Genomic DNA, 23,899 nt, shown 5'->3' with positions numbered 1-23,899 from the left:
AAATGGAGCGGAACAGGGAGCTTATGCCAGTTTTGTTTTCTGATACACCAGGATTTGAAGAAAAAAAATACTGCATCTTTTAGCTTAATTTTCTTTATATTTGTCTTGCGTCATCAAAAAAAATTCCAAAGGAACATTTTTCAAGCACCAAAGACATAATTTTCATCAGCTTGAGTCTTTAATGATGCCCTAAAATAATAATTTTGGTTTCATCTGAAGGACCTACTTCTCAGCTCCAAAGTATTGTGATGTACTCAATCCACTGCTACAAAACTCACAGACCTAACAACCATTTATAACAACAGTTTGTATCAATACCCCAAGACCAACTCCAGTGGACCACAGTGTGCGGTATATCTCCACCTAGAGGCCATAAATCAAAGCATTCTCACTCCCAACTCGTCATATATGGACGTATGGTTTGGGCCTCCTCCATGTCAGTTTTTGACGTTTTGGGTGTCTCCTCGTTTTTTTTTTTGTCGTGCTGGCTGTTTCCATTAAAGCACGGGTCCCCAACATCCAGGCTGCAAACTGGTACCGGTCCAAGGGGCTCTTGATATTGGGCTGTAGACGGGAAAAAAATGCACACTATAATCAGGAGTCTCCAACCCTCGGGATGCAGACCGGTACCCTAACCTGGTACCAGTATCCTAATCCGGTAATGGTTCTGCGTCCCAAGGGTTGTGGACTCCTGATGCCATGGAAACATCCAGCACATCAAAAAACAACAAGTTGGAGACACCCAAAATTTCAAAAAGTGACTTGGAGGGGGCCTGAACCACACGTCCACATATGACGAGTTGGGAGTGAGAATGTGTAGCATAAATGGCTCCTTTGAAGACAGAGTGATCCAAAAAGAAAGGAGGGTTTGAATGTGAAATCTATTTCGGTGAAAAAAGATAAACCTTCACTCAACAGAAATGGCGGTCTAAAGATATAACCTTCTATCTATCGCCAAGAGTCTCCAGAAACCCAGACAGGACAGGACAGTTTTCACTCCGGTCATAAACACCTGTAGGGGCTCATCAGGCAGTGGAGAGAAATGACTGTCCCTACCTCCTCTCTACAAAGAATAAAGGACTCGAATAGCAACTCTTAACATAGCATGGCTTTCAATGGATTTCCAGGTCTTTGCGACCCCAAACTACTAAGCTGTTTGTCTTGAACTTGAGTCATAGCATCTTGATACTTGATGTTTCACCACTATCCAAGTGGGATTGAACAAGTCACTAGGTTGAGAGGTAGAACCTATGAAGAAGGACTTTTGTAAGCCATGACTCAGCTTCCTGACATTGTCCATCCATTCAGCCTCGTCCTTCACCCAACAGTTGCCAGATTCTTGATGTCGTCCTATGGATAAACGAGAACCATCACTGACACAGGTCTTTGTTTTGGTCACCTGATCATTATAATTAATGTCTACCAGTTTTATTCAGAATTGAAAGAGCCTCCAGATGTCCCTAAAACTTTTTTATAAAACAAAGCAGTTTGTCGTCTATCACCATCATGATAGTTTCCCTAATTTTGTTAGGGTATATTAGTTTCATGACATGTGTTTGTAGTTCCTCACATCACTATTTCCCTTCTGATGCATTCAAGGAACTTGAATGTTATACCATCTGCCTGGACTTGGTTGTAAATAACAATTTCTCTTCCAGTTTATCAAGTTCCTCTTGTCATTGTGTTGGCTTGCTGACGGATTTGTCTCCCACAAACCTAAAAACTCCGCCTGTACTGTATCACCACATTTGAGCCATGCAGACGTTGTGTTTTTAGTCTTTCTGCTTGGTTTGATAAACAGAAGAGTGACTTTCTAATATCAGCACAGTCTCCTCATTAAAGACAGTGTGGGGACTTTGTGCAAACCTAAATATATCTGGATTAAACTCCGGGCATCATAAGAGATGAGGACAGAAATAGATGCTCATTCGGTGGTCTCTGGGGAGGCTGTGCTGCTAGCTTGATCATTAAATCACAACGGCTGTATGCTTAACCGTACCCAAGATTTTTTTTAATAACTCCTCATATTGAGGCACTTTAAAATGTGGAATTGCAATTTTTATCCTTTACTCATACATGGTGGATTTTTTTCTCCAAAATAACTGCTGCAACCACGTCTGCATAATGGTCGACATTGTCGTCCATTTACCTGTGCTCATGTGGTGTAGGAAATAATCAATACGGCAATAAATCACAATATTTCATTTGACGATATGTCAATTTAAAATATTAACAATGATATTTAATTATTTACGTGTCCTTCAGCATCTTACTTTTTTGTCATCTAAACCCCCGATTGCTAGTTGGCAGCTCAGAACAGTGAGCCTCTTTGACACAATCTTAGGATATATCGCGATACATACTTCACCATGAGACATGTATCGCGATATGTATTGTATTGCTCTTGGCATTATACACCACCAGATCAGAATGGAGTGGAGCAGAGAGTTTTGTCATTTTTCTACATCCCAAAAAGCTTTATCAACAGCATTTTTTTGTCTACTCGTGATTCACAGCAATTTTAATAAATAATACTCAGAAATGCAATTTTAAACTTAATTTTCTTTATATCAATCATGAGAAAAATGCCACAAGAACATACTAAAAACATGATTTTCTTTGTAGTACAGTGTCAAATGAAGCATTTTTGTCTTTAAAAATGATTGTATTCATGTTTAAGGGTCAAAATGTACACTTGTTTTGATGTTTCTGTTTTTATAAACTAAAAGACAAATATAGAAGGGATGTAAAAGATATTAGATATGTATCGAAAAATCAGTCGGGCAGTGGGAGTAATAAAAGTATCAATTAGGGATTTAAAAATAGATACTTATTGAAAATTGATTGATCAACTGCAGTATCATTTGAAAACCACAGATATGAACAAGATTATGTTGGTTAAAAGATATAAAATGTAAAATATATCTTAGTCACTCTGTATCCCGATTGTTACAAGTTCCTTTCTGTTTTTCCAACTTTGCCGTAATCTGTTAGTTTGTTAGAAACAACAAAAGTGCCACCATATGGATTCCATCTATAAATAACCTTAAAAATATTCTTTTTCCCTGAAGATGGCTAACGAACGCATCACGCTTGGTGAGAGACGGAGCTCGAGTCAGCGGTTTTCCCATCTTAGCTGCTGGCTAAACGGCTTATCGTTTCATGGTTTTTCTGCAGCTGTCTGTTGTGCTTAAATGTGTTTTACAGTGGGAATGGGGGACGGAAGCCTTTGTGGTAATCTTGGGAGGCACTTAAACAATCATTGTCATCACTGTTTTTTTGTTGACTTGAGCATTTGTGCAGTTTTCTTTCAAATTCTCTACTTCTCAGGCGTGCTGATGGTGAGCTCTGCATTCAAGTGAAAAAGAAACAAAAACAAGAACATTTTCTGAAAATGAAAACTCCGAGCATTGATTTGGAGTGGTTAGAGTCAGTGCGAGTTTTGTGTACCTGTCTGCACAATCGCTTCTCATCCGGCAGCACCCACAAGTGTTTTGACGCAGTATTATATAACTGTCTAAACTTTTTCCATTGAAAGATTTATGACAGACCACACACTGGGAACCCAAAACTGTAATTTAGCCTACAGCACGCCAGGCAAACCTTCCTCTTGACGCAGAGAAACAATTGTTGAGTGTGACAGACGAAGGAGCAAACAGTTTCCATCTGTGTGGAAGAAAAAAAAAAGCCTCATATTGTGGAAGACGTCATTCCTTATCGGTGTGAAGTCCTCTGCTGAGCTGGACATGGTTTGATTGATTTTGGTTGAAGAGATTGGATTCTGTGAAAAAAGAACAGTTGATGAATTGGTGGGATAACCAAAAACCAATGAATCCTAGAAGAGTTCTGAGTCATATTTTATTAGGTTTTAGTATGTGAATAATTTGTTAAAAGTATGCCCCTCTTCCTATATTAGTTCCATATATAATGTTTTGTTGATTATTTCTTAGGTGCTTAAAATAAGTTCATACCATATTTGTAGTTGCTTCTTAGGGTTATAAAAGATACAAGCCAAATAATTGATCTAGTTTTGAGAGTAACAGCAGTATCGGTTGAAAATCACTGATGCAAGCAAGATTATGTTGATGAAAAGATATGAAATCCATCTGGAACTAAATAATAGGTTTTTGTCTACTTTAGTCAGTTTGTCGTCCTAATGTGTCTCTTCTGTCTTTGCCTTTATAAGTAGATGTGATGCAAAAAAAAAATGCTAATAAGATCATATCTGTTAAAAGAATTTTCATTTATAGTTTAAAATGCTAAATAAAATGCCAAACATAAAATAAGTCAGGGAGACTGCTAACCCAGCCATTTTGACCGTCGGAGTCGGCAGCTCCCTGCAAAACTACCTAAAGAAAACAAATAAACAAAACCCGCAAACTAAGACTACCAAACTAAAATAACAAAACCCAGCACTGTAAGACTGCTGAGGACAGAGGGAAAAAAAGAAGAAAGAAAAATAAAATAGCATTTTTTTTAAAGTAAGGATTACTTGATTGATGGCTGAGGTGCACATAGATGATAAACTATGTAGGATTTTACATCCCTGATGACCTGAAGATGTTTTCCTTGCTGAACGCTACCTCCAGAATGAACACATTTCATATGCAAAGCAAAACTTTGGTAAAAAGTTTGATCTTTTATGAGTTAAAAGCACATATTATCTTATGCTGCACAACATTGGTTACTAGCTGCCCAGGCTAAAGTAAAATTATGTGGCCCCTTCTAGGTTTTGATCAGTAGAAAACGAGTGCAAACGCCTATTTTACTGTTAAACGTTGGACGGCATCGTATCACCACAAAGTTAGTTGAATCTTTTCGTATCGATTCGTGTACCACGTATCAAGACAGATGGATACATGCATTTGTTGTAGGATGTTGAATGGCATATCATTTATAGGGCTTTTCTACTTTGATGAAGATCCAAAGTGCTACACGATCACAGTCTGATTCATCTATACTCACAAGAGCCAAGCCATGTCTCTTTTATAATTATAGTCCTGCTATTGTTTCTATTCACGGTATATATTGTTTTTGTATTTTGTTGTTTTTAATTGTGAAGCACTTTGAGCTGCCACACATTAGGCGTTTTTTTATTTTTTTTTATAGATCTATTGATTATATACATTTACATTCTGCTGACATGCAAGCTGCCAACCTGGAATCACCAGGAACAATTTGGAGTTCAGTGCCAAGGACACGTCGACGCATGGCAAGCCAGGATCCAAACCTGCATTACTCCGATCACATGCTGACTGCTGTACCTTTGCATCATATTCCTAAAAAACTGGACAGATCCTCTCTGCTAGAGTAATACTGTAGCTATTGACTCTTGTTTAGAGCTCCTGGCCCCTCCAGGTGCTGCCCATCACGTGTCTGATAGTCTGCACCTGTTAACGCCTGGCATGCCAAGATCCACCAGTCCAGGTAGGGCCTGACCATTTGGGGCAACTTCAAACTGGTGTTTGGTAAGTAATGAAGATTGAAAGTGAACAATGACTTCAACCAGGAAGGTTAGTGGAATAAGAGGAGATGGTACTAGTTAAGGCTAAGACCTAATTGATTAGTTAGTTGCTAATAACTTGTTTTTCTGATCATCTTTTGTAAAAGTGTTCCCAGTAGTCTTTTAGTTATGAATACACCATTTTTAACCAAAAATCCAAATACTTTTGCCGTTTCTAGGACATAGTTTCATCATAGCAATGGTAGTTCATCAGAAATTTGCCTTTGAGTTGTGGGTGGGATTATTAGTGGGGAGTAAGCTTGCACTGATTTCCCATCAACCCCAAGCTAATGTTAGCGGTGCAATTAAAAAAAAAAAAAAAAAAAAAAAATCAATACTTGAGCAGTTTGGAGCAAGATTCCAGGAAAACAAAGACGGTTGTGGATATAGTTGTATACAAGTGGGAGCATTAGGATGGAGCAGAGCAGGAAGCACCATACGTCATAGCTACAGGCTTTTTCCACAGCATCCTTTTGTCTGCTCTCGAGTCTCACAGATTTCAACAAATAAAATATGCCACAAGAACATGTTAAAAATTAATTTTTCATCGAAGTTGGTCTTTAAAACTTTGTCAATGGCAAACAATGACGTGTTTCGCCCATTTCTACGTGTTTTTACATCTTTTGGACCACAAATATGCCACCTTTAGTTGCTTCAGAGCACAAACAATAAACAACTGATATACAAATTGAGGGAAAATAGTATTATTTTACAAACAATACCCCTTTAGAGCCATAAAATAAGAGAAAATCCCCCAAACAGCAGTGGGAATGTCGCCCCTCACTAGCATCAGCGCCTAAAGGCGCTCGCGCGAGGAGCGCGCGCCCGCTGCAGTGCCGCGTGCACCAACATCCCTCCCATTCTGTCAAACGAGAGGGAAACTTGTGAGTTTTGGAGCGGAGTGTAGTAGCAGGCGTCCTTATCTTGTTGTCGGCTTCTGTGAGCGCAAACTTGCTTTCATTTTTTTTTGCTCCACAGAGGAAAAAGCTAACGCCGCCATGGATCCTCGGAGAGTTCTGACCGTGTCCGCGCGGGTGGATGCTGCTGTTTCATCAACTGGTAGGACGGTGGTGACACGGTTCTTTAAAACAAAATGTCATTTATGTGAATTAACTCACGTTTGGAGAAAACATGAGTTAGAAACTTCTGCTTTACGTATTTTATTTTTTAATTTCCCTTTTTGCTCGATTTCTGACTTTAGAAACATTAATTTATTGACTAAAGTTATTTCTAATGCATTATTTGATGATGTATTTCTTTAAAAAGACTATCTTATATTAAAGTTAATGTTATTATTTTCTTGTTCTTGAATTGGTGTTATTAGTTATGCTCTGTTGTCTCCACTTTTGCCTTTCTTTGAGGGAAAATAGTTTGTGCTCATTGTTTGGTGGGTCACCTTAATTAATGGAAAATGTGTTTCTAAAAAAATATTTGGTAAAATAAAGGTTTTCTGCCCCATAAAACGTGGACAAACCATGTAAAAAAAATCCTGCACAGTTGTGTACAAATCAGTTCTTCAGGATTTTGGATTTGAATTTGTATTTATTAAACTGAGATTACTCTTAAGAGGAACAAAAGTTCCACAGTTTGTATTTACGTTAGTACTCTTCGTTTATATATGTATTTATATATTTATTGTGACAGGAATCAATCTTTTACCCAGATTTGTAGCATTTGATCAATTTTTCACCGCAAAATATGTTTTCTATTTTAGTTTTAATGTCAAATGCCCAGGTTGTAGTTTTAAATTTGTTAATAATTATTTTCACAATTAAAGAAAAACACTAAACTGTGCACATTTGGAAGGATATTTAAAACCCTTTGAACTGGATGTAAACTCCACATCTGTTGACAGAAAGGGTTTAAAAAATGTATTAAATATATGTAAATTTTACAAATATTGTATAAAAATATGTATTAAAAAATGTATGTACGCTTTACATCTATTGACAAAATTGTTTAAAATGGCATTAAACGTATATACTTTACAAATACTGTTAAAAAACATTTAAAATGCATTACATGGATGTAAACATTACAGCTATTGACAATAATAGTTTGAAACGGCATTAAATATAAGTACATTTTACAAACATTGTTTTTTAAAAATACATTAAGAAAAAAATTTTAAAACTGCATTACATTTATGTAAATTTGACAAATATTGTAAAAAAATGCGTTAACTGGGTGTAAATGTTACATCTATTAACAAAAAATGTTTAAAATGTCATACATTTGGCAAATATCTAAAAAAAATGTCAGATGTATTAATTGGATTTAAACTTTACATCTATTGAAAAAATATTTAAAATAGCTTTAAATGTATGAAATTTTTAAAAAGTTGAAAAAATAATTCAAATGGATAAAAACTTTACATGTATTCAAATAAATAATGCATCAAGTAAATGTAAACTTTACATATTTGGAAAAAACATTTAAATGCCCAATAACTGGATATAAACTTTACATATGTTGTAGAGTATTACTTAAAATTGTATTAAGTGGATATGGATTTTAAAAATGGCATCTTCTATATACATATATATATAATATGGATTTCATTTAGGACAGCTTTTATTTTGAAATCCCAACTTACTAACCTTTTTTTAAAAAAATATATTAAACCATGAAAGCCTGGTGTGAACTGCAGTCTTCGTGGTAATGAAAAGCCAAGCAGACATCCATTAAATGGGGGTAAAAAAGTAGATAAAATATGAAGTTTCATAATATTTGTCTTGCTCCCACCCCCACCTTGCTGTATTCGGCTGACATTCAGAATAATAACGACCCGCCGTTAGTCCATAGGTCCCCCTCAGGCATCTAAATGATCTCCTTTAGAGCTGGAAAAGTAGTAAAGCACTTATCAGTATAATGTTTGTCTGCAAACCTAATTGACTTATAATTATCCTTCTGTTGCTGATGTGCATTCATGATTGGAAACCGAATGCGTTCAGATACTACAAAGTTCTTTGTGGTGATTTTTTTATGGAGTTTTCCACAAGGAATTAAAGAAAATTACTGTTTAATTTTCCAAATATCTTTATTTTTTTCTAAAGTTCTTTAAAACATTTGAAATCATTACATATGAATGTGAGATCTCTGAATATTGGCCTTGAAGTGGACGATTGTGCTGTTCAGCTGATATTGATCATACTGGATTGGGAGAAATCCCATAGTCTACTCTCCCCTAAGAAATTCAAAGATGTATGGTTGAGAACGCTGTAGTCATCCAGCCGTGATCTGATCCTCTGAGGTGGGACTGCCTCAGTGCTTTGGAGCTCTTGCATATCATCACCGTGACTTCTGTCGTTCTGCCTGCAGCTTCCCAACAATCCCTCCGTTTCTAAAAGGCTTTGCGTGAAGCAGCGTTGTTAAGTCAGATTAAAGTTCCTGTGTGCATTAAGCAAAATGATATAAATGCCATACTTTCCCTTTGGACACTTTGGTAAGGAGGGTCTTGCTTTAAAATGAATCTTTTGTAAATTACTGAACTGTAAGCCAAATGGTTACACAACAAAACCCGGAAGATGGATTTTGTAATTATTCATGGCTCGTTATGCATCTTTAATTGTGCTCCACTGACTTCAGTTTGAGAGGGAAAACGGTACCAATGTGACAGTTTATTATAAATTTATATCTGTGAAATTAAAGCTTAATATCATTGCACTTTCCTGCAATAATATTTGGTGTGATTTCCATTTTTTTCCCCCCTTTTGAGCGTTTTGGTGTGTGGAAAGAATTGTTCTTTTCAGTTGGTCAATTTAGAAATGCCAGGATATTTTTTTGATTGCTTCCGTTTGGCAAAAAGGAATTAATTAATTAAACCTATGAATCAATTTTCTTTCAAAGCGATTGTTATTTTTCTTTTTGTTTTTATTGTAAAATTCGAATTTTTGCCTACAAAAAGTCTCTCTCGTGCCCATTTTTTTTAACATTGGAGTCTTCACATATAATTTATTGTGTAACATTGCAATAAAATCAAATTGGGAATAGAAATGAAAGAAATGCAAGTTCTTTAGTAAATCTTGAAGCAGGAAAACTAAAGGTCACTCTCATTCATTTCCATTCTAAATAAGTCGAGGTTGTTAAAGTTGAAATAACTCCTGAGTTTACTGTGGATTCTTCCATTACTCCTCCCGCTCTCTTTTTTTTTTTTTTTTTTTATCTTAAAGACCGAATCTTGCGAAGGGTTTTTCTTTCACAGCTCTATTCCGGAACATGAAAGAGTTGAGGCAAATCCGAATTACTCCTCTATGGCTTCTCCCTACCCCTACATTTAGCCCTCCAAATGGAGAGTTATGGAACGATAGTCTCTTCAAGTTGAAACAAAATTTCCTCTTGATGACATCATCAATAGTTGCCGGTCATTTAAGTTGGCACGTAGCTGCAAGCGGACAGAAAATAAATAACATTTGGCGACTATTGATGACGTCATCGAGAGGAAGTGACATCCGAATTCTATTTTTCCATAACTCTCCCTTTGGAGGGCTAAATGTTGAGGTAGTGAGATGGGAAGAATTCCTATTGGGCCAAAAAGTCGTCACTTAAGTTTAATTGTTAACTTCTGTACTTCAGCGCACGCCCATGTAAAAAAAAAATGGGTTTTTCCTCCAGCTCGACTTGGAACACCCTCACGTTAGAGGTCTATGCAATGAAAAGTCCCTTAAAAAACAATTTCAGAGACCCCTACCCCTACAAATGCCCCTGCAGTTTGAGGGGTAGGGGAGAATTCAGACTCGGCCTTGTGTCATATAATTCCAGCCGGCCTAAAATGATATTTATTAATTTCTTTTTCATTATCAATTTTCAAACATTTGGAACTTTTATGTTATAAAAGTGACGCCTAATATGCATCACTACCAATCCTAGTTCCTGATTGGTCAAAGTTTGACCTGATTTAGCTTGCAATATGCGCTTACTGGCCGCACGTTTTTTTGTACGCAAAAATGGTTATAAAAACTTGTATTTAAACGAGTGTTTTAAAACCTAAATGTAAAGGCTTTTTATTGAAAGGGATTTCTTGTCCGTGCATTGCCAAGAGTAGTGTGAACGCAGCTTTACACAACAACAATGGCATACAGCTGTACAATTTTGAAGCAGATACCATTTCAGATGAGGAAATGAAGACCTTCATGGATCTATTTGCCTGCAAGTGGATGTAACAGAACGGAGCTGAGCTTGTGACTCGCCCAGTGTATTTTCTATGTTACAAATATGCTCTTTTTCTGGCGGTATTTCTTCGTTTGTTCCTGATTTCCAACTATTTTAAATAAATACTCAGAACTGCAATTTTTATCTTAATTTTGCTGTCCTAGAAAAACAAAAAGAATGCCGCAAGAACATATTAAAAACGCTAAACACAATTTTTATCGGCTTAAAAAAAAGCTAAGTCTTTTATCTCTGATAAATCAATTACTGTATTTTCCAGACTATAAGTTGCATTTTTACTAAACTCATTTTGATTTATTTTTAGACATCAATACCCTCATATATTCGTTATTTTCCCCACTAACAACCAGTTGCCTTTTAGCCGTTGTTTCCCCATAACAACCACTAGAGGGCACTACAGTATTTGTTGCTGACAGCTGATAAAAATGCAGAAGAAGAAGTTCCGTTCAAAACAAACATTGCTGAAAATCTAATTACTCTCCTCATGGGCATTATTGATTTTCTTATTAGCATCAAGACATTATTTTTATTTTTCTCTCCTTGGACTAAATGTTGGACTTTTCTCATAAAAGTGCGACTTATATTCCGGAGCGACTTACAGTCCAGAAAATATGGTAATTAAAATGCAAATGCACGGGACTGTATACATGTTTCTGTTGCTAAACTACTTTAAATAGGAGCATTGCGCCCATATGTTGCTGGTGTGTGTTTGAGTTTGTGTATTTCCGTCGTCAGACAGGGGTCTTGCGATCACAGTGAAGAAAAGGTACAGATTGACAGGACTGCTCTAAATCTGTCAGAGTAGTGATTCAGCTTTTTACAGGAAAATCTTTGACAGTGTGCCGCACAAGATTAGTGGCACAAGTCCCATCTTTGTTGAGTAAAATGTTTTTTTAAATATATATGAAAGTGGATAAATAAGCCTAAACCAAAAGCTATTTCCTACATTTTTTAATTTTAAATGCATATTAATAGTGACTTTTACCACTTCTGCCACAATGCGCTTCTAAAACACAAAAACTGTAATATAGACTTTGAGTGTTGTTGTGTTTCTATTGTCTTTTCTCGAAATATCTTCAGTATGACACATTTAGAGAGCATTAGATTGCCTTGTCATACCAACTGCTCGGGACTCAGTTGCATTTCCCTTTCCCAGGAATCAAATCTTCGTTGTTTCGTGTTGTAATCGGTTTGCCCATAAAAGGTGATCTCTAGTCGGATCCAGGATTAAATGCCTCATGAGCGTCTTGGCTCTTCTCTTGGGAACCCTGTAGTAGATTTTGTTTGCTTGGTGTCCAAGCCGTTGTTTTTCCTTAGAACGGGTGGGGCACGTCTGCTCTCGTGGACCATCTGCCTTGGGACTCGAGCCAGAGAAAATGAGCAAAGAAAAACAAACGCAGCTTCAGGTGAGATGGGACGGTGATGTACACTCACCGGTTGATTGGGGAGCTCCACCAGGAGGGGTCGGAGCTTTGCTTCTGTGCTTTTAAAGACGGCCTGAACATAAGGTGCCTGTTTATTCTTGGTGAAGGCTAAGAGAAGTGATCTGTCATGTTTATGTTTCCACCCACAGACTTGTTTATGCCACACATTCCCTTTTATTTGGCTTCTTTGCTTAAAGTGCCAAACAGACGGCGCAAACTGGGTGGCGAGGCTTGGTCTCAGCTTGCAAACATGTTTCTGGCAAGGTCAAAGCAAGGATGAATTGCAGTCCTTTGATTTAAGATGGAAAAAAACTCTGGTCACTTTAGTTATTTTTGCTCTTGTATGAAATGTATTTTATTTTATTAAACCCTGTTGCTGTAACAGTTACACATTTCTGAGTTTATGTTCAGACTGGACACATTTGGTTCGCTTAAAGTGAACCAGAGTTTGTTTCCCCCAATAAGCTGACTTGGTCCAAACCAACGGACTTTGCTGTCATACATTTAGATAAAAAGGAACATTTTCCAAATGACTCTGTGTAAACAAAAGAGAAACAATAGTAAACCAGAATAAATCAGAGGCTCTGCAGGCAGACAGGTACGTTTTTCGACCGACTCACTGCAGCTGCAAGAGGAAACGGTTTTTGTTTAAATGGAAGAGAGGGAGACCTACATTTACCAGATTTTAATTTCTTTTTGGGTTTAAGATTACTTCAGTGGAAGCATGAAAGACTGCAATAAAAAAAGAATTAATAAATGATTTCTTGGATCCCTGTCAAAACAGTACAGGTTGGCATTATTCATTCGAGCGCTGTGTAATATGTAGCCTTTTCTATAAAAACCATGTACCTCTTAGCCAGGCGACTCATATTAGTCCAGCTGTCTGTTTTATTAGACTTCTAATGGTTTTTGTGGCTTAATAGTGATGGCTTTTAAGTTGCAGAGCTGCGTTTTGGCTTCAGGACACCAAAATAAAGACGTATACGTCTCTGTGCCAATTCTCTTTTAGCTCCTATGTCTGCATGAATGTGTATGTGTGCACTTGGACAAATATAGATGCCAATATTGACATGGGAAGTTAACAGATGGAGGAGAGCTGTTCAGATGGGAAACCATATTACACGTTTAATAAATAGAGGTGACTATAGTTACCAGTTAGCTTTTATAAATAAATAAATACATATGCTGTGATGTCAAATGATGGCTGTATGTGAAAAATTCATAAACAAAAACCTTTTTTTTTTCAAAATGGCGGCTTTCCTGTTGGTCTTATCTCCATAGCAACCATTTTAATTTTTAGTCAATTGGAGGGGACGATCACGTCTGTCATTTTTAGAAGAATCTGTGAAAGTAAGCTTGTGGATTTCATTTGCAACAGGGTTTTTTTTGCTTTCCACACCAAGACTTACATTAGGCAAAAGTAGGCGATCGCCTGGGGCTTCAACACACTGGGGCCCCGAGTTGAAAACTTAATAAAAGTATGTAGTTTAGCACCCATTATTATTTAACTGTGTCATGAAATAACACCCCAGATCACAGAAATGGCATACGATTGATTGTGTGAAAGTCAATGAAATATTCCAATCATAAGCAAGTTGGCGAGTAGAGATTTCCGTTCTCCCGACAGTTTTGATTCCAACTTTGCAGGGGACAATTCCTTCGGGCAGGTGGACATAATTGGGATGGGTTTCGGATCAGTTGGACATGTTTTTAGTTCCTTATTGAAATACATTTCAACCAGGGACATGTGGTCATGGGAGGCAGGTGAAGCAGTGCCTCACCTGCCTCCCATGAGATGGATAGTTTACTAATAATAAAATAAATCTGTCCTCTAAGCTCCATAAATGTAATTTGTAGATTTGATCCTGATCATTTTATTTTTCCTGCTACATTTTAATGCAGACTGCAAGTTTTGCGGGATCACCGGTGCAATGCAACCCCGTCGCTGAGAGCTCGTGTGGTGCTTCTACATCACTAATTTGCTCTTTTTCCAACTGCATTTTTTTCCTCTGCTCCTGATTTACATCGATTTGATTTTAAGATAAATTCAGAAATGTAATTTTGAGCCAAATTTTCTTTGTTTTATCCATTAAAAAAAAATGCTCTGAAAATATTAAAAACACAATTTTCATCTGAGTGTGTCAGCAAAAAGATTTTTTCTTTTAGACTTATTAAGATCTTTTAAAAAACTTTTCCATCATGTTGGTCGTTCTTCTAGACCAGGGGTCTGCAACCGTCTGCAAGAGCCATTTGGGTTGATTTCTCACTGACTACAACCCTTTAAAAAAATAAGGCTGATTTTTATTTATGCTAGTGTTACTACTATGATAAAAATAAACAAACTGCTGTTTATTTTGCATGAATAAAACACACATTTTTTTTTTTTTTTTACTTTTGACAGAAGTTCCTTTGAAAATACAAGACACCCTGTCACATATGATCATCTGAATGAAGCATACGTAGTAGTATCAAGTGTAATGTCAGCAGTGATTAAATTAAAACAGTTAATTTCACTGTTGTTGGTTCATCTCTGCCAGAAATGTAAATCTAACAACCAAAATGAAATCCAAACTGATTAAGTGACCCTTGACATATTTTTTTAACTTACTTAAAATGTCTTTAGTTTTAAAAAAAATAAAAAAATTGCTTCATAATCCGGTGCACCTTAATACTGGTTGTGCTTATTGACATCCATTGATTGTAGTACAGAACACTAAAATGTTGTAGTTCCACTTGTGATGCACATCGTCCTTCAACTATTTGTTTTTTCCCCTTTATAACTTTTTCTCTTATTAATTTAGATACTTTTTAACATTTAGGAGCTTTTTTATGTTTTTCTTTAATAGAAGAGCCACAATGTAGGGGTTAAAGAGACACATGTGGCTCTGGAGCTGCAGGTTGCAGACCGCTGTTCTTGACATTACATCCATTAAATGTTAAAAACAATTATCCTTTAGTATTCTTTGGATGAGTTTTTTTGTCTAAATGTGAACAGCTTGTGTTGCTCTTTTTTTGGGAGCCATGGTATCTATAAATAAACCTGATACTTCTCAGCTTTGGATTTTGTTTTTTTAATTTTTCTATTCTTATTTCGAGTAGGGAATCAGAAAAGTGCCATTTAGTAAACCATTTTTAATTAAGTTTAAAAAGTAAATTAGTTGATCACTCTGACAGAAAAGCATTTTTTTTCTATACCAGAGGTTGGTGAAATGGTGTCAGGGCCGAACATCACACAGGCCGTATGTGGAGCCAGACGCAGCGTGCACAGCCAGCTGGAAGATCCGCCTGTCTTTCTTCCCGTCCCAGCAGTGAGAAAATTCACAAACCTATTCTGGGAATTCGTTCCTCTAAGAGTCCATGTCCTATAGGGTTCTGCCAGCGCTAAATATAGACTCCACAATAACACGGCGCAGAACGTATCTGTCATACCATCAGTTGCATGTTGGGCGTCGTGAGTTTCCAGCCGGGCTCCACTTGAATAATTAGGGTGGATCCAAAAATAGGTTTTAAGGGGGGAGAGCAGCTGTGAATGAAGAGTGTTAAGAGACTAGAAAAATAGTTTGACAGTAAATGATTTCAGTTGTTTTAGTTGAAAATAGCTGGATGGTAAATGTGGCATCCAGGCTTTGTAGAAACCTGACACCTAGTGGCTGCACAGAGAACTGAGTTACCTCTAAAGTTTCTTTTGAAGTTCAAATTAGGTATGTACATTTAAAAAAAAAAGAATTTCGTATTTAAATACAATTATGTACGTGATTTTGTTGTTAAAACCTTTTTTTGTTTCAAAATTGTGCACTAATAACTTTAAAAATTTAGCTTTGAGTGACTCAGTTCTGTTCAGATTCTTAAAACATTAAATTAAACCTCTTATCTCTGACATTTACTGCTTGCTTTTTAATTGGCTATTAGTCCTTATTATTAGGTGTTTGTGGGGAGCTCACTAAAGCGAGGACCCACCTGCTAAGACTGCATTAGCAATGCAGCGACTGACTGCTCTTTGTGCGATGACCGTAAAATGAAGCGTCCCCTGGAGAGCAGGAAAGTGACCCTTACGACATAAACCTGCAGATAGGCTGTATTCCTTTGTATGCTTGAGTGCCACAGTGACACGCATCCCTACACTTAAAAGTGGCCCAAATCCCTCTAGGTGCTTGTAGTCGCCGGCGACGAGTGTTTGGACACGCTGACCGATAAAGACCTGCTGTTATCTTCAGATAGCAGGCGCTGCAGATGAATAATTTATGGGAGCATTCCATCACTTTGAAAACTGTACAGACCCATGAGAGCTGCATCATGGTAAAAGGTGTATGTGCCTCTAGAGATGCATGCTGGAAGATCTTTTTTTTATTTAAGTGCAAATATGTGCTTCCTTTTCAGCTATAATCAATATTAGGGCTGCTCAATATTAGAAAAACTTGCGATATTAGTGATCAAAATGGCAATTATGATCTGACTTGTGATACATGAGCATGCAGCAAAAATGAATACACAATTTCTATTTCACTGCATCAGTTTATTTAAATAAATTCAACAGAATTTAAACCAGAAAAGTTTCATAACCTGCGATAATGCTAGTGTGAATGCTTTTTGCTGAATGTGGTTGCTGAAGCTGTTTGAAGAAAGTTATTTTAATTTCTGAATAATGTAATGAATGTGCTGAACGTTTTGATATCAAACTTGCACTTTTTGCAGAAAGTGCACAAAGAAAATGAAGAATTTCATTAAAAAAATCACATTGCTAAAATATTAGCTTAACTCCAAATTAGCTCTTAAACTTCAGTAGATGCCAACTTAGCCAAAAAGCTAGCACATTGCTAAAATGCTAGCTTAACTCAGAATTAGCCCAAAAAACCTTTAGATGTCAAATTAACCAAAAAAAGCTAACACGTTGCTAAAATATTAGCTTAAGTCAGAATTAGCCCAAAAAACCTCTAGTAGATGTCAAATTAGCTAAAAAAGCTAACACGTTGCAAAAATATTAGCTTAAGAACTCAGAATTAGCTCTTAAAACCTCAGTAGAAACCAAGTTAGCCAAAAAGCTAGCACATTGCTAAAATGCTAGCTTAACTCTGAATTAGCCCAAAAAACCTTTAGTAGATGTCAAATTAGCTAAAAAAAAAAGCTAACACGTTGCTAAAATATTAGCTTAACTCAGAATTAGCCCAAAAAACCTTTAGATGTTAATTTAGTGAAAAAAGCTAACATGTTGCTTAATTATTAGCTTAACTCAGAATTAGCCCAAAAAACCTTCAGTAGATGTCAAATTAGCTAAAAAAAAGCTAACACGTTGCTAAAATATTAGCTTAAGAACTCAGAATTTGCTCTTAAAACCTCATTAGAAACCAAGTTAGCCAAAAAGCTAGCACATTGCTAAAATGCTAGCTTAACTCAGAATTAGCCCAAAAAACCTTTAGTAGATGTCAAATTAGCTAAAAAAAAAGCTAACACGTTGCTAAAATATTAGCTTAACTCAGAATTAGCCCAAAAAACCTTTAGATGTTAATTTAGTCAAAAAAGCTAACGCGTTGCTAAAATGCTAGCTTAACTCAGAATTAGCCCATAAAACCTTTAGTAGATGTCGAATTAGCCAAAAAAGCTAACACGTTGCTAAAATATTAGCTTAAGAATTCAGATGTCTGCATTGGGCAAACCTGTACCTCTACCCACAAAGGAGGCCCAGACAAGATTTTAAGATCATTGACTACAAGGTAAACCAGTGAAGGGTAAATGTTCATGCACTTTTTTTTTCAATGGGCATGCTGCGGGTGACAAGTCACAATGAGCACTTGAACGGCATGCAGGGTAAGTGAGGGTGAAGTAGCTGAGACAAAATGTACGGATTCTTTTACATTTTCAACCTTTCAGAGTTTATATGAATAAAATGGGAACAAACAAAAAAAAATCTCCAACTTTTAGCATTCTCAACCAATTCGACAGTTTTAATGTGACAAACTCAAATCCATTTTGAGTAACACGTTCAAGACTTCACACAGAGACGAGAAAAGTTGGAATATTTTAACCACTGGAAAATACATTTTGATTAAAATTCTGCTTTATTGATTTGTGAAATTTTGCCTTCTTACGCTTGGTACTGGTTTATTTTCTTTATGTTTAAAAGAAAATGCATAAGATTCTGAATCCAAAGGTAGATACGAGTTTTTTATTCTTTACCTATTAATCCATACTCCAAACTATACCATAATTATATTTTAATGTCCTTATATCGGAGTAAGTCTGACATTTAAAATGTTGAACCACTATTGACATTAAAAGCATGGATTTGGCTGTAAAGCCAAATACCACAGAATTTATGTTTACACAAATCTAGAAGAGAGTCCAATATTTGAAAAGAAGTAGAGTTTTTGCAAATGTTAAGTTGACAACAAATGTGTAATAGTTAAAAATATATTTTGATGAGTTTGACTAACCTATTTTCCTTTATTTAGATAGTCTTCTTCCACGTCTTGAAATACCTCACTGCAGTTTGTTTAGGTTGTCAGGCCGTCTTCCCTCCTGGGTTCTGCTAATTTTAGCCCGTTTGGAGGACGAGGTCGGCTGATATGTATGAGTGTGACAGAGAGCCTTGATCCTTGCTGAAGCTGCCTGATGACCTGCAAACACCGAGATGCAGAGACTCTGACCACTTTGACATTGGAGCCGGGAAGCAACAAGAAAGTAGCTCATAAAGCCGTTTCAGTGGAGAATAATGAGCACTGTGGTTTATGGTTCCAACCCTGTTGATGTTTCTTGGTGGGGCTTTAAAATTAGAATTGGGGGAAATTCATCCTAGTTATAAAGTTTACTGTTAAAAGTACTGTATTTTTCAGAGTATAAGTCACACTCAAGTACAAGTTGTTGAAGTCACTTTGGAATAAAAGTTGCAGTTTTACGAGAAAACTGCTATACTTCTGAACAAATCTGCCAAGTAACACACTGAACGCAATTGATGTCAAATTTACGTTCGCTGCTCAATGCTTTTACAAAAACCAGTTGTGAGTGGAGGAAGCTAGCATCAAGTTTTTAAGCCTTGTTGCTACTTAGAAACATTGGATATATATATACTATCTCATTCATAATGCATGGAAGACACAGATGTTGAGATATCAGATGTATTTATTTTGAAGAGCTCTATCTGAGTTCATGAGATCATTCAGGGTATTTTTTTAAGGCAATCTACTACAAAAACAGTATATATAATACAGTTTTGATCCAAATAAGACGAATATCATAAAGTTCAGAAGGAGAACAATCAGAACAACGTTCTTGTTTTAGATGGCTCTTCTTCTGTGTTGCAGTCGGTAGCAAATACTAATGCATATACCTACACCGCCCTCTAGTGGTTGAAATAACCACAAAAAGTTAACCAGTTGTTAATGAGAAACATTATGAATATATGGACCCATTTGTTCTTTAAAAAAACTTAGCCACAGGTCACTAATGAGTATAAGTCGCAACCCTCGCCAGACTATGAAAAAATGCAACTTATACTCCAAAAAATATGGCATGTATGATGTTTTTCAACTTTAGTTTTGAAATGCCTCAAATGTTCACACGTTCTTATGCATGACATCTTCCACTGTTAATTATAAAATCTATTTTTATTTAATTATATAACATTTAACCAAACAATTCAGTCAACAGATCATGATAAAAGGACAACCCGTCCTGTTCACTCTGTCACACAGTTCTAACCATTGACTGTATAAAAGCTCCTTTCCTTTTTTTATTGTTGGAAGAAACTTTTAAGCATTTCAACCATACGATGTCAGACCACATGCCTTGATTAAGGCATCTGATTGGCCAATTTATGATTTGAACTGCAGAAAAAATATGATTTTTAAAAAAATAGGATGATCAAGAATGTGTTAACAAAGTTATTGGATCAAGAGTGGTAATTCTGACAAATGGAATGAGTATTGGCTGTATATATCTCTTTAAAAGTCTATGGAATTTTTTTCTTCTTGGTACTTCCTGTTTGGAACGCGAGGGGGGAGGGGTCACTCAGTCCAGTTCTCATGCACAGTCAATGCATGGAGGTTATACTGGGAGGCTTCTTTGTGCCGAGGCTGCCTTGAGGGCATGGTGCTGTAGGCTTGGACCCCTCCAGGTCTGTCGTTTGGTGCAAATGCAGCTCTTGTCTCAGCGTGTATCAATACATTCCAGGATGGCTGGTTCCTCACTTTGTGGGGGAGGATGACTGAAGGATTGGAGTTTGTTTTCTAAAGTAGAAAAGAAGCTGATTCTGGCAGCCCTGGACCACTCTCCTCTTTCATTAAAAGTTGGATATCTAGAACCTTCCTTAAGGTAGAGTTAGGGATGCCTGTTCAGAAATGGTTGCTTCCTCTTGGCGTAATGGTGCTTTTGTTGGAAGATCTGCAGTCTTGTAAAGGGGTGTGAGTGAATCTTCAGATTGGTTTTTCATTCTCGCTGTGGGATGCGTTTGCTGTTTGGATTTCTATGCTGTGCGTTACCAATCCATTGTCCACAGACATTCATTCAAAAGCACTTAACACAGTAATAATGATCGGTATAGTAATGTTTTTCTATTCCTCTGCCCCAAATAAAGCATTTGTCTATCCATCCATCCATCCATTTTCTTGACCGCTTCTTCCCTTTCGGGGTCGCGGGGCGCCGGAGCCTATCCCGGCTACTGAAGGGCGAAGGCGGGGTACACCCTGGACAGGTCGCCAGTCTGTCGCAGGGCCTCAATCACACACCCATCCACTCTCACAGTCACACCTAGGGACAATTCAGAGTCACCAATTAACCTATGAAGCATGTTTTTGGACGGTGGGAGGAAGCCGGAGTCCCCGGTGAAAACCCACGCATGCACGGGGAGAACATGCAAACTCCACACAGAAAGGTCCCAGCCGGGATTCGAACCGGGGCCTTCTCGCTGTGAGGCGAGAGCGCTAACCACTGCGCCACCGTGCAGCCCCAGCATTTGTCTAGGGACAAATAATAATGATATTGTATCTCATCTGCAAAAATATCCATTTAACCAGTGAGTGCTAAAAAAATTAGCAAAGTGTGAGATTATTTGGTGGAAAACTTAGAAAATGATAAAACACAGCTGTGTCTTTTAGGTGTTTTTGTTAACTTTGCTAAACCACATAGTTTGAACAACTTTCAACCCCAATATCCTCAAAAAACCAATTTACTCAGAAAGACAGAAAAAAGCTAGAATACATAACACTAGTTTTTTTTCCAACCTTGCGCTGATATGCAGCACTTCACACTTCGTAAAGTGCTGGATACCAGTTTCAAATACAATTTGAAAAACCGCTTTTCTCCGCATCTGAACAGCGGATTCTCATTGATGGCATAAACGGTCAAATTGATACCTTATGTCTAAGAGTGTGTTATTTAGGCATATGTTGTAAAAATCTCAGTTTAGCAGTATTAAGACATTTTTTTTTTAAGGCAGAACTCAAAGCTTGCAGTGAAGTGATTAGTTTTTATAGACGATGAATTAAAACTACCAAGATTAAGATCAAATGAGAGATTATTTTAAGACATTTGAAATAACTGATCTGTGACTCTATGTACACTCTGGGCATGTGACGTTCAAGAACATATTAACCTTTGTGGTTCCTAGACATGTTTACATTAAAAGTGGGGTCATCTACGTGCTGAACTTTTTTTTTAAAGGATTTTTTTTTATCTTCACAGATGTCTGTGGCATACATAACATCCTGTCCACCTTTGTCATGGGAGGGATCACACATCAATATTTGGGTCGGGTCATCTTGACCCCTTAAGAAAGCACAAGGGTTAAATGAACATTCTAGAACGTCCTTTGAGCATATGTTGTTCACACTGGTCTGTCGCTGCCCAATACTAGTACATGTACTCACAGTAGGAAGAGGCGTGGTCAATTTTTGTAAATCTTGCTCCAGGCATTTTCTTTCACAGCTCTGTTCTGATGTATTGTCCCATTGTTCAAACGGTAAAAAGGGATGCCATCCATATGTCACTACCAAACCTGAGTCCCTGATTGGTTAAAGTTTGATCTGGCTTTTGCATGTAGAGCCCCAAAACATACTTAAAGTTGTTTGTGTGAATGTGAGAGTTTTGACCGCAGAAGCCTGAAATGTGCATCTGTGTGCATTGGTTGCTTAAATATGCGTTTCCGAGCCCGGTGTGAACGTAGCTTAACTTTTGTTTAGAGGTTTCTAATGCATTACTTAATATAAAACTATAAATGCACTGTTTTTTCCTCAACCTGAGCTCAAGAAAGAACATCAACATATTGACCCACCCTAAAGAAAACAGGCTTTCCACCTCTGAAAAAGGGCTTTTAGGTCTTTGAGTGGAAATAGCTCTTGACAGAAATTTCACCTCCATTTTTATCTTGACCCCAAAGTCCCACCAGCAATATTTCAAAATAAGCCTTTCAGCTCTTTTTGTTTTGGTGAATTTAAGTGGTAGAGGAATCAAAGCTGTAGTTTCAAGGCTGAGAGCGCCACATGATTGTTTTCTTTGACACTTTTTTTTTTCATGGCCAACAGGGAGATCCGTCTTCACCTCGTCCGTCTTAACAGTTTCCGTATTTCCTAACTTAGTCTAACATTTAACAATAAGGAAAGTTTGTTCCTATGTCCTAGCGTCAGAAATATCCCATGGGACTGGCAGAGAACAGCTGGAAGATCCTCGATGAAGAGACTGTCAGCTTTGACAACGTATTCTCAAAGCCTTTTCAAGGTAACCTTTCCTGCTTCACCAGTACCTTATTTTTTTAACCATCTCAGGCTCTCTTGCATTGCCTTTACTCGTCAAGTCTTAAGACGAGGCTAGTTTGCCTGAAGTCTTTTGCTCTCAGTGAATTGAAGGATGCAGTGGCAGCACAGATTCATTGTTCATGTGTTTTTCTAATTACCTTTTCTATGCACACATTTAAGTTAGCCCAGTCCCCTCTGGAACCTAGATATATATCCATTTACATATCCATAATTAACCTCTCATTTATCCCTGTAATTTTTAAATAAGTAATTTGTTTCTTAAAATAATCTTGGTTTTTGTAGAGTTTTGGTCTTGAGTAACTCAACTGAAACTGCATAAGTTACATGTACAAATGAACTGGTTATAGTCTTTGTCAGCTGTCTTGTCTAAATCGGTCTGGCTAAATCTCAGCTCTCCGTTTAACCATCAAATATTAATGTAATAGTGCCTTTTTTTTCTTCTTCTTAAAGCAGCTCGCAGCTGATTCAATTAGTACATTTTTGTTGGATCTCTATGTAATATTACTTTAAACTTGCTTAGTATTTGTATGCTGTTCTACAAGTTTCCAAATTTGAACCCTTTTATTTACCTGTGTATGCACCCTGGGTCGACATCATGAGGAACCACGCTTTATCCAGCCGGATAGAAGACTTATTGTGAGAGACATTGGTCTCTCAATGGTAAAGAGGTTGTTAGCATATGTAAAAAAAACAAAAGAAAGACAAAAGAAAGAAAAAATGTCAATCCATCCTTTCAACTATTTTCTGAATCCACTCTATTCACACTTTAGGGTAATTGGGAGAGACAGCAAGCAATGTAAGCAGCTCCGAGGCACTTTCTGGTGGCTCACCTGACTCAAGTCTCGGGGGGCCTTGACTCAAGTCTTGGGGGCCTTGACTCGAGCCTCTTGTCCCGCGATTCGAGCGATTCGAGCCTCGTGCAACTCAAGTCTTGTGGACGGCGGCTCAAGAATCGAGGGTCGCAACTCAACTCTCGCAAACCAGTTCACCAAAGCTTCAAACCATTTTGAAGTCATAAATTGAGCGTTGGAATGACTTTTGACATGGGGGATTACTTTTGT

General features: G+C 37.2%; 1 protein-coding gene across 6 annotated transcripts in view; it reads left to right on the top strand.

Annotated features, from left to right (window-relative positions):
* Positions 1-5,021: 5,021 nt before the first annotated feature.
* Positions 5,022-23,899, top strand: part of kcnip4 (Kv channel interacting protein 4) — a 153,929-nt gene continuing 135,051 nt past the window's right edge. For 2 of the 6 annotated variants that reach the window (XM_036216558.1, XM_036216557.1), the window contains exons 1-2: positions 5,483-5,513; positions 6,482-6,562. In XM_036216558.1, the coding sequence (XP_036072451.1) occupies positions 6,502-6,562 (61 nt within the window). In that variant the 5' untranslated portion in view covers positions 5,483-5,513; positions 6,482-6,501. The other 4 variants (XM_024287939.2, XM_024287940.2, XM_024287946.2 and 1 more) reach the window with 4 other exon arrangements.

The sequence above is a fragment of the Oryzias melastigma genome, linkage group LG18, assembly GCF_002922805.2.
Source record: "Oryzias melastigma strain HK-1 linkage group LG18, ASM292280v2, whole genome shotgun sequence".
Classification (NCBI taxonomy): domain Eukaryota; kingdom Metazoa; phylum Chordata; class Actinopteri; order Beloniformes; family Adrianichthyidae; genus Oryzias; species Oryzias melastigma.
The sequence above is the reverse complement of the archived record's forward strand: the minus strand, read 5'-3'. Positions and strand labels throughout refer to the sequence as shown.